The sequence below is a fragment of the Parambassis ranga genome, chromosome 6, assembly GCF_900634625.1.
Source record: "Parambassis ranga chromosome 6, fParRan2.1, whole genome shotgun sequence".
Lineage (NCBI taxonomy): Eukaryota > Metazoa > Chordata > Actinopteri > Ambassidae > Parambassis > Parambassis ranga.
The window spans coordinates 9,773,853-9,792,279 of record NC_041027.1 but is presented as its reverse complement, the minus strand read 5'-3'; the positions used below and the strand labels follow the sequence as shown (position 1 = coordinate 9,792,279).

Genomic DNA, 18,427 nt, shown 5'->3' with positions numbered 1-18,427 from the left:
GTGGTTTTCATGCATTTATTACAGTGTATTTTTTTTTATTCATTCTATGTATTACATGTTGCATATCCTGTGTAGAGTATTTTGTAGCTATTTTTGATAAACTTATATCAGTAAAGCTGTAAAGTTCTTATAATAAAAATGTTTTTAATCCTTTTTATTTGAACATGGAAAAGATGAGATCGTTTAGCATACAGTGACCATGTCAGCTGTACTAAGGACAGCTGCAAGAGGGCGCTGTTGTCAAAGAAATCTAAAAATCAGGGCCCCTTAGTTCATTTTACAGATAGAAGATGACAGAAGTCCCATGGTAAAGAGTAGGCACGGGTCCCCATAGAGTCTACATTTAATGACAATGAAGAAACATGAAAAATAGGTAAACCCGTGACCATAAGCTAAGAGTTATTATTGACCAGAGACACATTTACAAAGATATCTGTGGTAGATTTAACTCATGTTTGGAGTATGAAACATGAAAAAGGACACCAGTATCATTTGTGTTGTGTTGCCATGGCAACAGCCTGTTGGTGGATACAAGCAGCTGTTAACTCTCTGCTGTGAATAAAGATGGACGCTCATGACCACCAGCCAAATTCCAATCAACTACAGGAGCAAGTCCGAGTTCTAACAGAAGAAAATGTGAGTAAATCTATTTTTACTGCAGAACCTCTATAGGTAGAGGTTCAACATTTGTGTATCTGTCCATTAAAGCTGCAGCTGCGTGACAGAAATGAACGACTTTTCACTAAAGTGAGCTACCTGGAGAGCAGAATGGGCCACCTGGCCAGCTCCAACACGGACCTGTCCTTCAGGCTGGTTCAGAGTGAAGAGGAAAGACTGAAAGTAAATTGACTCCATCATCATCTCTAAGCGATTACTTAAATGTGTCTCTAGAATCTGGAATCAAATGTTTGATTCAATGTTGAATTTTTCAGATCTCTAAAGAGCTTGTGGAAGAGAAAATTCAGACAAACAAGATGAGAGAGCAATATGAGGAAGAGATGTTTGAGCTTAAAAACAAGGTGAGAATTCAGTGGAAGTAATGTAGTGGTAAATAAAACACTCAACAATATGTGTTTCTTCTTTTCTTGGTTAGATATTGAACCAGGACAGTGTAATAACAGAACTTGAAAATGAGCGAGACAACGTAGTCAGGGAGCTCCAGTCAGCTCAGGCCTGTCTAAAAGCAAAAGACACGAGCGGGCAAGACATGATGGAGGAGTACTCCACTCTGAAGAAGAACTACCAGGTTCTGGCTGAGGCCCATGATAAAGAAGTGAACCAGAGTGAGGAGCTGAGCACAGAGCTGCTGGCACTGGCCCAGGCCCAGGACGCCCTCCGCAGGCAGGTGGAGGAACAACAGCATAGTGTGACAGCTACCACCAAAGGCCTTCATGGGGAGCTGGACAGGGTGCGGGCTTTGATCGGTCGCATGTCACACAACAAAGTCAAGGTGAGGAATTTGTTATCTTAATGGCCTAGTCACTTTGATATCTTAAGTGTTTTCATATGATGTAAGGGGTGAATGATAACTTCTTGGCCTACAGAGAGACAACAGAGAGACCATCCTTCTCCAGTGTCCTGTTTTGACAGGAAACACATAACTATGTGGTGAAGGAGCACTTAGCTAGCCTGTGTATGGGAAGGTTTAGTCCTAAAACTGTCAAATTGTGTTTGAAAACTAAACACTGAGCTGATCTCACCTGAGACACACGAAAGAGAAACGATATACAGTAAAGGTCCAAACTAAGCAGAACATGATGCTTAAGTTTCTCCAATCTATTCCCTCTAAGTGCGTTCCTGCAGGACTTGAAAACTAATGGCTGAATGCATCTAGACACAATCTTCTATGACTCTCATTGTGTTCTTAAAGAAGTTTAGTCTATGATAATAATATACCATATAATATGACAGGCTGAAGATCTTGCAGCACTTGACCAGGAGCAAAAAACTATGGAAAGAACTGTAAGTATATCAGTATTTTTGTAAATGGCTGTAACACATCTTCGTGCAGTGTAAGTTCCTCATGTGACTTCTCATTCATCTCCTCTCACATAGCTGCTTGGAAACCAGGATGAGATCAGAGACCTGCTGGAGAAGATGAAGAACAGCTACGAGGAGCAGCAGAAGAAACTGGAAGAAAAAGTGTAAGTTGGTGTCTTCTGTTTGTGTGCAGGCTTAATTAAGAAGAAACATCATTATCTTTTCATTTCCAGTCATGAAACAACCAATCCCATCTCAGGATGTTCATCCCACACACATCTGCTGTGTGGTTGCCTCTGATTTTTGTTAAAAGCTCTGGCTCTCTTTGCTGTTTCTGTGTGTGTGTGATGTGGTCTCTTTGCTTCTTCCTGTGATGTGGGTGTCGGTGAATGTGATCCCCGCTCTCTCTTGTGGTCGGGCCTGTGTTTGGTCATCAGGGCGGCAATGGGTAAAGAGCACCAGGAAAACAACAGAGCGATCCGCGTTAATCAGCAGAAATTGTCTGAGCAGAGCGCGGTGAGCATGAGCAGACCAAAAATATTCTTTAAAGTATTGTTCACATTAAAATAATGTCTGTGTTGTTTGCTTTTGAGGCCTTGATGTGCTCCGAGAGCCAAATGAAGGAGGTAGAAGAAGAGAACTCCAAGCTGCAGCTGCAGGTTAAAGAACTCACAAAGGAGTTTCGTGCAAGGCTGGTTTGTTATTTACAGGATTTAGCTGTGAGTAAAGCACTTTTTAAATAAGACACAATCACCTTCATAAATCCTACAGCCCAATATTCTTTGTGTAATCCAGGACTACATTGATGGAGGAGGTAATGTTCCATCAGAGGGGAGTAAGATGAGGGCGTTTGTGGACAGCATGCTGCAGGACGTTCGCTCATCCTACAGGGTCAGGGAGGAGCAGCTCGCCTCCGCTGCTCGCTCCTATAAGAAGAGACTACAAAGGATCACCAAAACTCATCAGGCACTCCTTAGTGCATACAGGTGACGCACTTTTGCTGTATATTCCTGTGCCTGCAATATTGATAGATAAATAAAAAATAAAAAAAGATAATTTTGTTAAGCAGAGTTTAGTTTTTTTAGATTATCTTGATGATCTTTAGGATTCAGAGGGATCAGATCTTTGCTAAACCAGAGTGCGATCTGGACCCCGGGCCTCCAGAGGCCCACTTTAACCAAGAGCCCTCTGAAGTGAAAGATGAAACTGAAAAGGAGCTCCATCACCTTCGCCAGGACAAGGCAAGGCTGGAAGGTCAGCTGCAGGCGGCCCGGGAGCAGGTAGCACACAAAAAAGATGGCTACTTTGAAGTGGATTGATCTGCTTTTGTTTTGTCTGGTGAATGGGAGTATTTGGTCTGTAGGGAATTCCTCTTTGTGTGTACTGTTCCTGTGGAAAAGTGCTTTGTATTGAGAATGGTGATCTGGGTAAAAAAAAAAAGACTTCAAAGTTTGGCAACAAATAAGCAGAGGTGGAGTGTAACTGTACTCATGTACTTATTGATATATATATTAATCTATGTGGTTGATGGTGGAGCAGTGTTTATATGAGTTTTAATTCATTGTTGTTGTGCTATTTTACATTCAATTTGTAGTAATTTCTGTTTCAGATTTCCAAACTTCCTGATCAAAATCCAAACAGTCAGATGTGAGTGGCATTTTTTTAATATTTTACAAAATGATGAATGTGGTCAGCTGTGCATTGTGCCAAAGAAAAGTTTTAAAAATGTAACTTTATCAGGGCGGCAAGACTCGATCAGATATGTGAGGAATCCTGGCTGGACATAAGGAAACAGCTGAGGGAGATGACAGACTCTACACTGGTAAACAAATCCCTGTTTAATATTTTAAACTGTATATTGCTAAAATGATTTAATGTGGGTTTTTTTACCATCAGGTGGACTTGGAGAAGGAGAGAGCTCTTCTCATCACCAGGGCAGCTGTTGCAGAGGCTCAGGTGTTGGAGTTGCAGGAGTATATTGACAACCACCTGGGCAGGTCAGGAAGCTGCTGAGAGTTATATAATGTACATCTCACAGGAGTGTTAGATTAAGCTTTAACACTATCTGCAGGTATAAAGAGGAGATCACACATCTACGCAGACTGCACGGAAGAGAGGAGGCGGGCCGCTCCCAAAGCGCTCGTTCAGCTCTTCGTTAAAGGGAACCAATTAGATCAGAGCACATAGTAACATAGTATAAAAAAAAAATAACAACGTTAAGATGGTGTTGAGGAATCTAGTGCCTTCACCCCATCAGTAGGTGGCGCTCCTCATACTGACGGTCTCCCTCCATGAATGGCACCCCAAAGAAATCTGGCCTTGAGAAAAAAATGCCTGGAATGTTTGTAAAGCTTATGTCAATTTCACGAGCTCGGGAGAAGAAAGCGCTGTGACAATGAGGGGTCACCCTGGTGAGAATAATGTCATTACATGTTACCCAGACACGTCCGCGCCCGTGAATGCTTTCCCTCAGTGCTGGGCTGAGAACTGTGGGCCAAACAAGCCAGGCTTTTTCCAGGAGGAGGGTTCATATTTAGTGTCACAGTGTGAATAGTCAACTATTCCCTTTAAATCCCTTTAACAGTGAAAGCATTTTTTTTCATGTGAGTTTTTTTAATGCAACAGTTAAATATAAGAAAGTTATTTAAAAAAAATGCAAAATTGAACTTTATGTTGGGAAAAGATAGAATTGAGGCTGATGTAAAGACACTCAGGAGAGTGATGGGAAAAGTATGGAAAGAATCATACGCATGTCACCCCAATTCCCTTTTCAGGGGGCATGCCAGCCATGGGAAGGAGGGTTTGGGGGGTTGGGTGCAGGGGGTTAGGGGTGCAGGGGGGGGTGTGAAAGTTTGAGAGGAATGGGAAGTGGGATTTTGTTAGTAATGTATTACACTCCCAGGGCCCTGGGAAAAGGGGTGGGAGGGGGTGTTCAGCTTGGGTCTGTGCCAACATAGTCACTGTGCCAAAACGCTGGGTACTGCATGGAGACCACTCCTCTCACCAGCAGATCTGTGGGAAAATCAAAACCAGGTTGTTCATTGCAAAGACAGAGAGGTGGTCCGAGTGTGCAGCGGCCTCTGCAAACATGCACAAATGAAATGTGTAAATAAATAACGGTAGAGATTGTAAGATTACACATGTATTAGTAGTGTGGTGCACCACAGCTGGTCCCAGAGGCCAAGTGCCATTTTTTTCCCCCCCAAGTTGGAGCATTTAAGAGACGTCAGCTTGTTGGCATTAGAACAGCAATTTATCCCTCACTTGTGTGGCCACTATTATGATTTAAATACTGATAAGAATTATTAGATTAGATGCAGCTGATACATGTGGCAACCTAATACAGTTCAACCATGCTATACTTTATAATGATCAGTTTTTAACATGAAACAGATGTTCAACTGCAGAAAAGACATTATCAATTAACAGCAAAATGTATTTTAATGTTTTTAGTGACTTCACAGTGACTTTTATTCACCAAAACAGATAACTGCTTTTTAAAATAAAATATATAAGTTTAAAAGATATAAAAAATAAAGAGCATGTCTTTGTAGAAAATAAGTAGATAGGTCAATGAGAGAAGAAAAAAATATATGACTTTTGCTCTTTTGGCTGTAAATGTGATTATTTCTGCTTTTCTAACTTGGAGTTCCATCACTTTTGGAGAACAAATTAGTACTAGAAAAGGGCATTTCCTGAAGAAAATGCAAGTTTGATTGCTGCAGCAGAAGCATTGCTTTGAATGCTGATGTGAAGGATTGCTCTGAATTGCTGGAGAATCAGAGCAATCCAGAGCTTTGTATGCCTCTGTGTGTCAGCCTGTCACCATGGTAACAGCAGAGGAGACCTCAAAAACCACTCCAACTTTGAGAACCTGGCGTGCGGAAATGATTCGGAATTAGAAAATTCTGAATACAGGTTTGATAGAGCAGCATCTAATGAGCGTTTTAAGACTAAAATGGAGTCTGTAGCTTGAAATTTGTATGAGGTGATACATTTGGCAGATGACCCTTGTTGAAGGGCTCTTTCATAGACTTCAATGTTAAAAATGACACCGAAATTGCTTAATATATGAAAAACTATATTTTTTTTGAGAAAAACCTTTGTTGAGCCCGAATGTCCTCTGTGAGATGAACATTTTGATAGTTGAATGGCTGAAATCGGCCAATGTATGCTGAAGATACCCTGCGCCAAAAAACTTACGGAAGAAGAAGAAGAAGAAGAAGAAGAAAGAGGGTGAAGAACAAGAGTTTGATTGCCTAGCAACAGCAATCAAACTAAATCTTATATATAAATATCAATCCCTTCATGTGAAGCAGGGTAAGTGTTGGATGTTTGGGTGATTTTGCATTCTGCCATGTGTGAAGTCATTGTCCTGCAGGACCCAGTACAAACATGTGATGCTATGTCCCTTCTCCTGCCCTTCTGTTTTGTTGATGTTACTGTGTACACACAGTTGTTTTGGCAGTGGGAAAGTAGTGAAAAAAGGTTGCACGATTGTGTCGTCCTGAGGATGGGAAGCAGGGTGTAGCCATGCAGAGGAAGTACCTCACATGGCTTGTGATGGGGTGCTCGTCAAGAGGTCCTTTGTTTTTAGGAGTTTAATGCCTAATTGATACAGGCTTAATGAGAACAGGCTGTGTGCGCAGAGTGTGTGTGAGCTGGGGGGGGGGGGGGGGGGGGCAGGACGGCCCTGTCGTAATTGGAACGGACAAGCCTTGTGTGGAGGAGTGCACAGGGAAGAGATTTATGGGAACACAAGGAAAGGAGACACAGAGTGGGAACGAGGAAGAAGAGGTGACAATGAGTACGAGGAATGTGGAGGCAGTGGGAGAAGAATCTGCTCTGTGATAGTGAGAGTGTTGCAGGATCATGAGAAAGAAATGCATGACAATAGAAAACCGAGCAACAGCAAGGACGTTCTCATGGATGTACAGTTAGTTCTCACTTGTTGTGAATATTTGGGCTTCCTGTAGATTGCAGGGTTGAAATAATGCACGCCGTGACTGTCTGCTTTCTGAGACACCTGTCTTTTCTGATGAGCTGTCTTTCTACCCCCTCTTTCAATCTGACAAGTCTGAGACTATTCATGCCAGAGTCCTCAGCTTCCCTCCAGACAAGCTTTCAGTATGAAGGCTGGAGAGGCATTAAGAGGGAGGAGGGACATGGAGCACAGAGGAGCCGTGCACTTCAGAAAACCTTGAAGAATTAGGACTGAAAGCTGTGGAGATTGTGGGTGGCTACAGTGCAGGAATAAAAATGAACATGCATAATTATAAAAGATGAGAGAGGAAACAATAAAAGATGTTTTTTTAAATAAAATTTGAGCAGGGTAAATAAGAAAAGAGTCATGAAAAACTAAAAAAAAAAGGTGACAAAAGAGTGGAGGAACAGTTACAGTAGGGGTGAGAAAGATGGGAGGGAGGCAGCTTGATGAGCAGGAGCGAGTGAGAATGAGGCTGAGTGTCAGAGAGGGAAGGAGAGAGAGGGACAGACTCTCCGCTTTCCCACACTCGGGCCGGTTCCCACAGTGTACCCAGCTAATCCCTGTCTTAATTGGGGGAGAATTCCAGCGCACATGTTCCCCTGGAACAGAGCGAATGGAGAGGAAAAAGCTCGGGAGCCTTCTGACACATCAGACAGGCTGTGGCGGCTGGGCTGATGCACAATGTGTGAGTGCACTTTGTCGAAATATAAACACGCCGACTGGCTGTCAGCACATCTGATGCATAAATGGCCTCACAAGTCACTCTTGTTTCTTTTTCTTTTCGCTACATCTAACATTAGAAGTGCACTCAGTAGCCATTTAGCACCATGTAGTCACATTCCACCATGTGAGAATTATGTAAGTTAAACGTTTCTTGTAATGAATGTTAAAAGGATAAATCTCTGAATGAATAGTTTCGGTCTTACGTGCCAAAGTGTTGAGATATGTGTTTTCTGGTGAGTATTGGACAATAGAATCCTTAAAGAGTCATTTATTCTAAAAAAAAAATGGCTATAAGAATGTTGAATGATATCCCTGACTGGAACTATCATTATTCCTCCAGGTGTAGAAGCAATTTTTTGTGTCTCTTTGTAAGTTTCATAATGACTGTTATTAAATCCTATCACGTTTTCATGTATGTCACAAGCCTCTGCACCATGCAGGCATACAGTATCTGTTGACAAATGTTGCCCCGAAGCTGTGTATTTGCAGGAGAGAAGTGCAAGTAGATACTAGTAACACCACAAAACCACGGTGAGAGGCAGTTTCGTTCCTGCCTACCTCTTCCCTCCATAAACAATTCGAACAATAGGTGCAGTGCAATACATCTCTGAGGAGGTAACCCAAGACAGCTTCTCTGAGAGAAGGAAGATAACAGGTGAAAAAAAAGGTGCAAAACAGGAGGCAGGCATTGCTGCAGTCTACAGGATTGGATGAGCGAAACAGAGAGTGAGAACTCAGCTAATCTGGCAGGGAAGTTTCTCTCTCTTTTGTATGGATAATCAGACAGGTTTTGTCAGAAAACTATAATCCTGGTGATTAATCGCCAGGGTTTGAGGGCCCAGGAAAAAAACAGGTGTGTTTCCTTATAAGAGGTAGACTCTCAGTCTGTGGTTTAGTGATGACGTCAGTCACACGAGGAAGCAAAACAGAGTATTTAAGTGTCACTGTGCATCAGATAATTCTGCTTAGAAATGAGGACTTGAACCCAGGACCCACTCTGGGAAATAGAGACAGATAAGCTATGATCAATATTTCATTTTGGTGTTATTATGTGTTTTCATGGAGATTTCCAGAGGAGGAATCCCATTGACTTCAATGACTTGTTGGATGTTTGTCACATACCGGACAGCAGCAACTCCATATGAGTCTCTAAATTGAGATGTACTCATAAAACATCCTCATCATCGTCCTGCAGATGTTGAAGGACCTCAGCTGCCTCAGAGTCGCCTCTACTTTCTGAGGCAGCTGAGGTCCTTCAACATCTGCAGGACGATGATGAGGATGTTTTATGAGTCTGTGGTGGCCAGTGCCATCGTGTATGCTGTTGTCTGCTGGGGCAGCAGTCTGAGGGTGAGGGACATAAACAGACTCAACAGAATCATCAGGAAGGCCGGCCATGTTGTGGGAGAGGACCTGGACTCTCTGACAGAGGTGTGTCAGAGGAGGATGTTGTCCAAAATAAAGACCATACTGGACTGTCCCTCTCACCCGCTCCACACTGTGCTGACCAGCTACAGGAGCTCGTTCAGCAACAGACTTCGACTCCCACGATGCACCACTGAGAGACACAGGAAGTCATTCCTGCCTGTCTCAATCAAACTACTGAACTCTGAACTGTAACAGTCACTCAGACACAGTCATACTGGTACATTCATGTCATGCTCTTTACAATGTAAAGGTTTTTATACAGTAGTAAATATGTTTCTTCTTCTTTAAAAAAAAACTCAGGGATTTAAATGCTATCTAGGTATTTATTATATATTTCTATTTCATATTTCAATTTATCTTTGGCTTCTATTTGTCTGTAACAAACAAGAATTTCCCCTCAGGGAAAAATAAAGTAATTCTGATTCTGATTCTGATGTCACAGGTGAGACGTCACTGCTGTCTAATTCATGAAAAGTTTATTGGCTGCCCTCACAGGTCATATGACGTAGTAATTATTGGATCTTGTATTGCTTAAAAATGGATCTAAGCTAGTCCTTCCCCTCATCCTGCAGTAGTGAATGTCTCTAAGTAGCATTATTAGAGTCTGATGTCAGTGTTTGGAGGTTTTTGTGCATGTACCCCCTGCGGGCGATGTCAGCCCCAGGATACGGTGAGGAGGTGGCAGCTGTGTTCAGCTCGAACTGAGGGTTAGCAAGCGGGCCTTCACTAGAGGGGGTTCAATTCATTCCCTCCGTCGTTCCTTTACAATACTTTTTTTTGGCGGGAAAGCACCAAAGACGCTTGTTTGACCCAACTTGTGTTTCTTTTGCGGGACCCCCTCCCTGAGGAAAGTGTCGCCCGCCTCCCCCATGTCCACCCCTGTCTTGATTGATTTTCAGTGTGCATTTTGGAAGGGATTACAGCCATCTGCAGGCTCTTGAAGAACAAAGGGGGCTCCTCGCTCTCCTCCCTTCACTACTTCAGAGGGATAACATGGTCAGATAAACATGCTCTTGCACCGCTCTGCACTTGTTCTCTATTCTGCCTTGACCTCTCAACCCACCCAAACTGCCCACTCTACTTTAAAGCTGACCACCTTACTCTTTCCCAGCATCTCCCAGCTCTGTGAACAGAGGCCACTCTGTACTCACCTGTTTCTGACTTGACACCAATATGACTCAATACTTTTCAGAATGTATTCTTCCATCAGAGTATAATAAAGTATAATAAATGCTGTGTTTCTGGCCTAAGGAGAAGAACCAATGCAGACCTAAAGGCTCACAGTTTCCTATTGGAAATCACCACCTCCAGCTGTTAGAGGGTGTTGTGGGAATAGGAAACAGTCAGCTGAGGATCTGTGATGCCAAAGTGTGGTCATGGACGCCAGGCTGACTCTCAGCTGGTGGTGAGCTGATGGAGAGGCAGCAGGATGCACAGCCACTGAGTCAGACATGGAGAGACCACTTGGCCAAATGTCCCATGATTCATTTACCAGTATGGAAAAACCCATTTACGTGAAACACACAAAAAACTAATAAGAATACATTTTCACTGGTAATTAAAATCTTAATGATGTGGAAATGTTATTGATGGGTAGGGTAATGATTAATCAATCAGTGTATTCTGATTATTATTTGATCTTATAAATGTTGCTGCCAGTCCAAACCTTTAATTTCTAGACTATTTGTCGCAGCTACAGAGCATGCATGAGTGTTTAGATAATACTTCTGTGTCTTTGTTGGCATTTGGTTTAAACATTAAACACTGTTTGGTTTGGAAACACTTCCCATCTCGATCTCAAGGTTGCAACACCTGACCTCATCACCTTTCCAGCCCATCCCGCCTAACCCTAAACAGTAGTTTTTCTTATGCTGAATCACCGGGTGAAAACAAAACAGCACACGGTGTCAGGGGGCTCAAACCTTTGACTGTTGAGTGAAAGCTGACCGCATTGCAAGTACCTCCCCTATCCCCAGCCTTACCACCTTACTATCTTTTGCAGCTGATTCGGATCCACGAGCAGATGATGTTAGGCAATACGTCCATATGCTTCTTAACCATGTTCCATATCTGGTGGATGTATCATTAAGGACATGTTGCACCCTTCATCTGACTTTGCAAATGCAGAATAGGAGGCCAGAAAACAAATATGGTGTCTGAGTGTCCACATACTAATACTACTTACTGTGGAAGCAAAAGCCAGTTTGAATGTGATGACCTACAGCTTCATGCATGATGAATTGTTATGTCTCCTCTGGCGGTGCTGAAAGACAGTTGGAATGAAAATTGTCAGAATACAGCCACAGCCTTTCTCTCTCACCTTCCACTGAGTGAATCACTGGAAAAAGAGAGCAGCAGAGATTCAGTCATTTCTCAGGATCAAGTGTTGTCTGGCACAAAGGGAGAGATTTGAGATTAGTGTGTCAGAGCGTTACAACCACTGTTTTGGATCCACAGCAGCACAACAACCAGCAGCTGTGGACCAAGTTGTGGGAAGGATTAGACCATGAAGACACAATTCCAGTGCAGACACATAAAGATGACAGCTAAGTGTGAGAAGCTGTGTGTATTAGTTTACATTTAATTTGCAGCTCTGACTCGATCTGGACCAACAGGAATCACACACAGGGTGGGGGCTCACACCTTTCCTCTGTCTGTAGGCCTACTCTCATCTCTGGAGCTTTGTCTCTGGCCACTTCCCTCAAACTCCCCCAGGGACTGTCCACGCCCAGCAACTCTCTCCCACCGCTTTGGATTCTCCTTTCCTGAGTGCTTCCTGCTTTACCTCGCCTCTGCCTCACAGCAGGACTGAATAAAGAGAGGACAGGAGTGGGTGAGGGGAGGAGGCTTTATTAGTTTCTCTCCATAGTTTGTTTACAAAAAGCATCATTAATATTCCTAAAGTGATATCTGGATTGTTTGTGCATACATTGTAATCAACATTTACACAAAACTAAACTGTGCCATTATGGCATTGTGTCATTAATGCTCTTCTTTAGGGGTTTACATTGGGGCCACAGAGAAGTGATAACAATGCAGGAAGCTGAGCTTTGTCAAAATGTCACATGATGTATTAGGTGAGGGAGTATAATTTGAGGGCTCTTTGTTTTGGCTTATCAGCCCTGCAGCAGCAACTTCAGATGGACTGAAAGGGAGGAGGCAGAGAGGGTATATGTGTGTTTGTGTGCAGCTCGGAGCCCGACACCCCCCCTCTCAGCCACAGGATGTTTTAAAGACGCACTGAGGCAGTAAATGGCTGAGGAGGTTGTGGGTTCACACACTCTTGATGCAGCAGCAAACCTCTCTGTGTGGGAGATAGCTGGCTGAGAGGCGGGAAGCACGTCGGGCTTTTGTGATTCTTTTTCCATTAAACCTGAACACCATGTTAATTCTGCAGCTGCTCTTTTTCAAACGCATTTACTGCACGCAGTAAATCCAAGATTTTACTGAGGTGTGTGCAAAATTTTACAAGGATGAAAAACAGGTGGTGGATTTATCATAGCGTCTTGTGTGCAGCTTTAGCAATACAGGTAACACATATGAAGCTGTACACCCAGCTGATAGCAAAGAAAGATTTGGTTTAATGATTGTGTCCTTGTGCACACGTGGTCAGGATAAGGCGAGCGACTGTGTGGCACCTCAGCTCAGCCGAGTCTGCCGTGCCGCTCCCTTAATGGCAATTTATTGCTTCCTGAATCCTAAAAATGGGAGGCTGTGGACAACAGAATTCCAACTGCTGTTTTCTACCTCAGTCCCTCATCCAAACGTCCAAACAGTCCCTAAATCTCTCTGCCTTTAAAGACCCTCTCACTCTGTCAGGCATGCCATTTGTTCTGTGCATTCAGGAGTCTGATTCATGAGTACTTGAAGTGACTTATGTCTGAGAAGTTTCACCACAGAAGAAAACCTTTGGACTCGCATGCTTTAGGGTAGGTTTTGATGCATTAAGTTAGAGGATTATGGAGCATGATTAAAGTAAAACAGGCCAAAAGAAGAATAGAAAACTTTTTTTTTCCTTTTTCACAGAATATTTTAATAGCACAGACAAACATAAAAATAATCCACAATACTGACACAGGTTTTTTTTTTCATTCCTTTGATCCTAGAATTTCTTATTCACATATTTACATTTATATTGACATTAATACAAATTCACAAAGAACAGCAAAATGGCAGTGTACGCATTTAAGACAAGAATGATTTGGTTTGAACCCCTTCTCCTTGTTGATATATAGTGCACATTTAAATCACTTTACAGACCAGAATCTTACATTAAATGCATATTTAGTGTTTTCTCTTGAGCTACACTTGACAGTTTGTTTTTTCTCCCCCACCAAATGCAGGTTTTATGTCCTATAACCCAAATGGGGACTTTAAAAGGCTGTTGTCTAAGAATGTATTCTCATGAATATTGAACATAAAATGGCTCAAAAAATAACCAAAACTGCTTTGGCATTACTCCTGCAACCATTCTAAACATTTTTTTAAATTTAGATTTGAATAATTTTAGATAAATTGCATGCTACAGAATGATATTTTTGAGATATTTTTGAGAATTCTAAAAGCCTGTGTCTCCTCACAGAAGCAAAATCTCAGACTGGCTAGAATATGAAAGTGCTCTTAGCACTACATGGAGCTGTGACACCTGCTCAGGTAGCCTTTGCTTTGTGTTAGTACTGTATGTGCTCAAATTATCTGTACATATATTAACTTTGCTCCACTATGCTACATATAGTTGCTTTTTTTTTATTTGGTTTTCAGTGCTTGCAGCATCACACTTTCCAGATAATTCCCTTTCCTCAATCAGTGCAAATATTTATTTTTCCTTTAACGAGGATTTGTATATAATCTCCTTGATAACAGTAACACTGAGGACAACCCCAGCTCAGGGGAAGCCAGCTGTCCCATGGCACGATATTATTTGTATACACAAGTAGCCATCTTGGAATCTTAAGACCACAGAAACACAGGCCAGAAGTGTACCCTAACTTTCCTGAGTTTTGCTGCAGTGACAGCTTAATGGCTTCACTTAATGTATTCCAAAAGCTCATTTTACCAGCTTGTTGGCATCACTGTTTGTAAAACTGTCCAGTGCCAATCATCCCCCTTCAAGTCGTGACTCCACTGGGTCTGTTGGACCAGGTGACTGCATATTGCACTGAAATGGTGCTGGAAGAGTCCATTTCACTCCTCAGTCCTCTGAGAAGACAAAGTGGTTCTGAGGCTTCACCGGCCATCACGTCTTCTCCCTGAACAAGGCCGGCCTGGTTTTCAAGCACAGCTTCGGTTCTGCACGGTAGACAAGCTGCTGCAGAGTTTATATTTCAATCTACAGGCAGTTCACAGGGAATCTGCTGCGCCGCTTTGGCTGCAATGTAAGCCCTCTGGAAGTCCTTGTAGCGGGGAGCACAACCCAGCCAGGCCTCACCGAAGTGGACCCGACCAGTGAAGAGGAAGCTCCCGGGTCCTGGTTTGACGCCGCACTGAATCAGAGTCCTGATTTCACCTCGGCTGGCCAGGCGACTGTTGCCGGTAAAGAGGGCGTACTTCTGACGGAACACACGGGTGGCGCTGACCTTGATCACCGCCGCCCGCAGGTTCTCATCTTCGTCCACCGACCTGATGTTACCTCGCACCACTGAAAGAACAGGACATTCAGGTTAACACACATTCATTTAAAAGCTTTGCTGCATTTTTGTTGTGCTATATGCGTCTTTGTGGGCTGCTGTAATACGTTCCTGGCCTGCCCCACTAATCCTTCTAACTTTTGTTGCCAGCTGAACTCCTCCTCCATGGTGTTACAGCTCAATCAGAGGCCTTAAGATTAGGCCACTGCTCTCCTCTAAGGAAGGAGGGGGGTGATGTTAGGATTAGTTCACTACTGTGCCTCCAGTAGGGTTTTCTTTGGGTGTGTGTTGGGGCTGCAGAGTTCTGCTGTTTCACCCTTTAACCTTTGCACTTCTGAGAGGAGCGGATTTGGAAGCACAGGGGTGTCCTGACTTTTAATCAATTCCACACAAGCGATTTGTAGACCCTGACCCAAAATCATTATAGTCTGCAGGTTTACACCAAGGACATTCAAGGTCAGGTTTAATTTAACTTCTAATTAGATTCTTTTTTAGGTTTGCTGGGCTTTATTTTTGTTTTTTTTAAATAAGGACCTTGTATCTCTGGCCACTTACCAAAATCACTGGTGCAAACAGCCATGAGGATCTCTGTGTTGTTGCAGGGTCTACAGGCATCTGAGGAAAAAGAAAAGCAAGAGAGAGTCAGTTGGTGACCTCACACAAAACTCTAAATGGCTGAAAAAAAAAAGAAAAACACCTATATGCTAATACCCAGGAAATTAAAGACCGCATTTCCAGATCACATGCACAGGAATGTGAGTCTGGCCCTTAAACTCCGTGCAAAAACAAGCAACAAAAGAGAGACCAACCACTGCGTCCTAACAGACAGCTGCTACTTTTACAGTTTTGCAGAGGAGGACCAGAGGAACTTGAAGGTGTGAGGCTCGTCCACCCCCAGACAATTTTAAAGGCCAAATGAAACCCCCTGCCCTGCCATGCTCTAAAGCCTTCCAGGGTGTCTGCAGTCACACCTCATCAAAGCCAAGACATGGAGCAGAAGAGAGGGAACGGGGGAGGACTTCAAACAAGGAACCCACTTCTTAAAGCTCTCCATTTTTGCTTGGCACCCTCTCTTTAAAAAATAAAACAAAACAAAAAACTGCCCACCTTACTACCTAACAGGATTTGCTAATGAACATTTACCAAACCATAAAAGCTCTGGCTGTCTGAACTGACTGAAAAAAAGTTCCCTGGCATTTTTTAAAGCTCTCCTTGTGGTTCTTTGGAGGCCCCCTTGCCCACCCCACACATTCTCCTCTTCACTAAAACCTCTTGATAAATGAGATTCCTTCCTCTCTAGTCCACAGCAAACCCCCTTCCAAACTTAATCAGTGTGTGTGTGTATGGGGGAGAGAGAGAGTGAGAGAGAGGCAGAGAGATGTAGGGTAGGGGTGGGGGTATACTTCTACAGACAAGTCTCCCCACAGAGAGGCAGCTCAACAAAAGAGGGGAGCATCTCAGCTGGGCAGAGGCCTCCCTGTCGCCTAGGCGACGGCAGTAATCCCAGAATACTCATGCGGCACCCATTCAAAGGGCTGCGGACTCTGGAGAAAGCCCCACATACTGTGCTTTTGTGCCCCTCCTCCCCACTCCACAGCTCTCCTTCTCTTACTCCAAACCAGCACGCCTCTAGGGAAAGTTTGGCCACTTCCTCCACTCTGCACTCTGCAAGGGCCATGGAAAGTCCAACCAGCCCACAGAGGCCTGTTCTGAATTATGAATCATCTACAGAGAAGGGGGTTTTATGTAGTGGTGGGTGAAAACCTTGCATCTTCCAAAGAAGGGATGGGAAAAAAGTTTAACCACCAAGTTAGAGAGACATGCGGCAGCTAATTAAGCAGCCTAACTCAAACCAAGATGGTGGATGAGGTAACTCACCTTCATTGTTAATGGGGTTGGAGTCCAGTGACAGGCGCGCTGTCCAGTCTCCTCTCAGCTCATAGCGAAAGGAGGCAGTCCTCCTGCTGATGTCCTGATGAGGTGTTGCTTGCAGGAAAAGGGCCACCCGCTCCCCAGGGAGGCGGCTGAAGCAGCGCACCCTTGGTGGTGGGGACGTCTCGAGCCGGTCCCCTACCAGGAGCTCCAGGACCCCGTCTCTCTCGAGGTAAAGCTGGGCACCGTGGAACTGCTCTGAAGGCTTGACGCAGGCTGTGATGAGGCCTGAGCTGCTGCCACTGGGGCCCACTGCCACAGAGGGCAGCCGGGGTGACAGGGTGAGGCGCAGGGCTCCTTTGGGATACAACCAGTCCAATGTGCCCTCAGAGCAGTGGAGGGAGATCTGCTCCACGCTGCCCTGCTGCTGAGACAAACCACTGTGAGAGGGGAAGAAGAGGAGAGGGAACAAGGTTAAATAAAGGTTTCAGTATTATTTACCCAGCCAAGAGTCTGAACCAAAAACCCTCAACTTTTCAGAAACAACTGCATTTTAGTGCAAATCAAGTTTACAACAAAACTCAACATTGTCGTCAGGAAGTAGTAAAACAAGATGACAAGAAATGATAGTTTAAAAAAAAAACTGCTTCAGTGGAATTCCAGTGACTTTAGGCGCCGCCTACTGGCAGATCTGTGGTACTAAGGGCCCTTAATTGCATCTTTAGGGCCAAATTTTAAATTAAAAGCTAAAAATGTTCTAAAATTATTGGCAACTTAACTAGAATATTAAGCAATTACATCCCCAGCATGCATTTTCTCCATGTATCTGAATTAATCCTTCAGTCTCCTGTCTGTCTGGACCATCCATGCCTCCTGCAGACAGCCCAGGGGCACAATCCCAGCAGTGCATCGCAAACATCGTAATTGCGCCCTAATGGCATGTCTCAACATGTTGCATTCACATTGTCTCCGCTTGCCTTTTAAAAAAAAAACACACAGTGTCACCTGTAGCGTCACTTTTTTTGCACCAATTTTTACGCACAAACACCAAAGACATAATCTGGAGTACTTGCCTGCCTCTCCAGCTGCATTGGTCTTCAGAGTAGTTGGAAAAAGACACATCAAAAATGGCAAAAAGTAAAATCCAAGTTGCGTTAATCCAAAGCAAAAAATTAGACATTTTCAACGGTGTGGGATACAAAGTTTTAAAAAAGTACTCCTTAAAAGCGGCGATGTAATCTTTGATGAATAAACCTCTAAAATAAAACGAATAAGTTTCTATTGCTCATAACCTCCATAACTTTGTATCCTCTTACCCTGATGCGAACGATAAGAGAATACAGCTGAGCTCGCTCTCCGGGCTGCTGTGCGTAAAAGAGACGCGGAGCTCCGAAGTTATTCCCCCACAGAAAAACTTCACGGACCAATCAGAAGCCAGCAACGGAAACTTTAAACCACTCACACTCAGAGGGAGGGGGAGGGACGTCTGACCTGCAGAATGAGTAACTGTATGCAGGGATAAACCAATTCACTATTATGCTGGACAAATGAACTTAGATGCTGAGTGAGTTTACACAAACTGCTGCAGTTTACAGGGACCCCTGCAGACATGTTTATCATAAATAAAAAATACAGTGAGGACACGGTGATGCCTCAAATAAAGTTATACAAACTTTAAAATGTATTTTCTCCTTATGGGAGACCAGGGCTTGTTGTCACACTTGCAATAACTTGACCACAAAGGGGGTCTACTCAGTAGTGGAATACTAGTTTTGTGCTTAAACATAATGTGATGTCACATACTGTCTGG

At 43.5% G+C, this 18,427-nt stretch overlaps 2 protein-coding genes across 2 annotated transcripts; one reads left to right on the top strand and one right to left on the bottom strand.

Moving 5' to 3' along the window:
• Nucleotides 1-451: 451 nt before the first annotated feature.
• Nucleotides 452-4,139, top strand: ccdc78 (coiled-coil domain containing 78). The gene is given in 14 exon segments (XM_028408769.1): nucleotides 452-460; nucleotides 565-636; nucleotides 709-840; nucleotides 933-1,019; nucleotides 1,094-1,450; nucleotides 1,912-1,962; nucleotides 2,056-2,144; nucleotides 2,418-2,496; nucleotides 2,574-2,699; nucleotides 2,776-2,966; nucleotides 3,086-3,260; nucleotides 3,698-3,802; nucleotides 3,877-3,977; nucleotides 4,052-4,139. Coding segments are annotated over 14 exon segments (1,662 nt in total).
• Nucleotides 4,140-13,226: 9,087 nt separating this feature from the next.
• metrn (meteorin, glial cell differentiation regulator) lies at nucleotides 13,227-17,970 on the bottom strand. The gene is made up of 4 exons (XM_028408242.1): nucleotides 17,691-17,970; nucleotides 16,624-17,057; nucleotides 15,301-15,360; nucleotides 13,227-14,756 (listed from the first exon to the last, which is right to left on the bottom strand). Exons 1-4 carry the CDS (start codon nucleotides 17,795-17,797, stop codon nucleotides 14,443-14,445), a joined length of 915 nt encoding a protein of 304 aa, XP_028264043.1. The 5' UTR covers nucleotides 17,798-17,970; the 3' UTR covers nucleotides 13,227-14,442.
• Nucleotides 17,971-18,427: the final 457 nt, after the last annotated feature.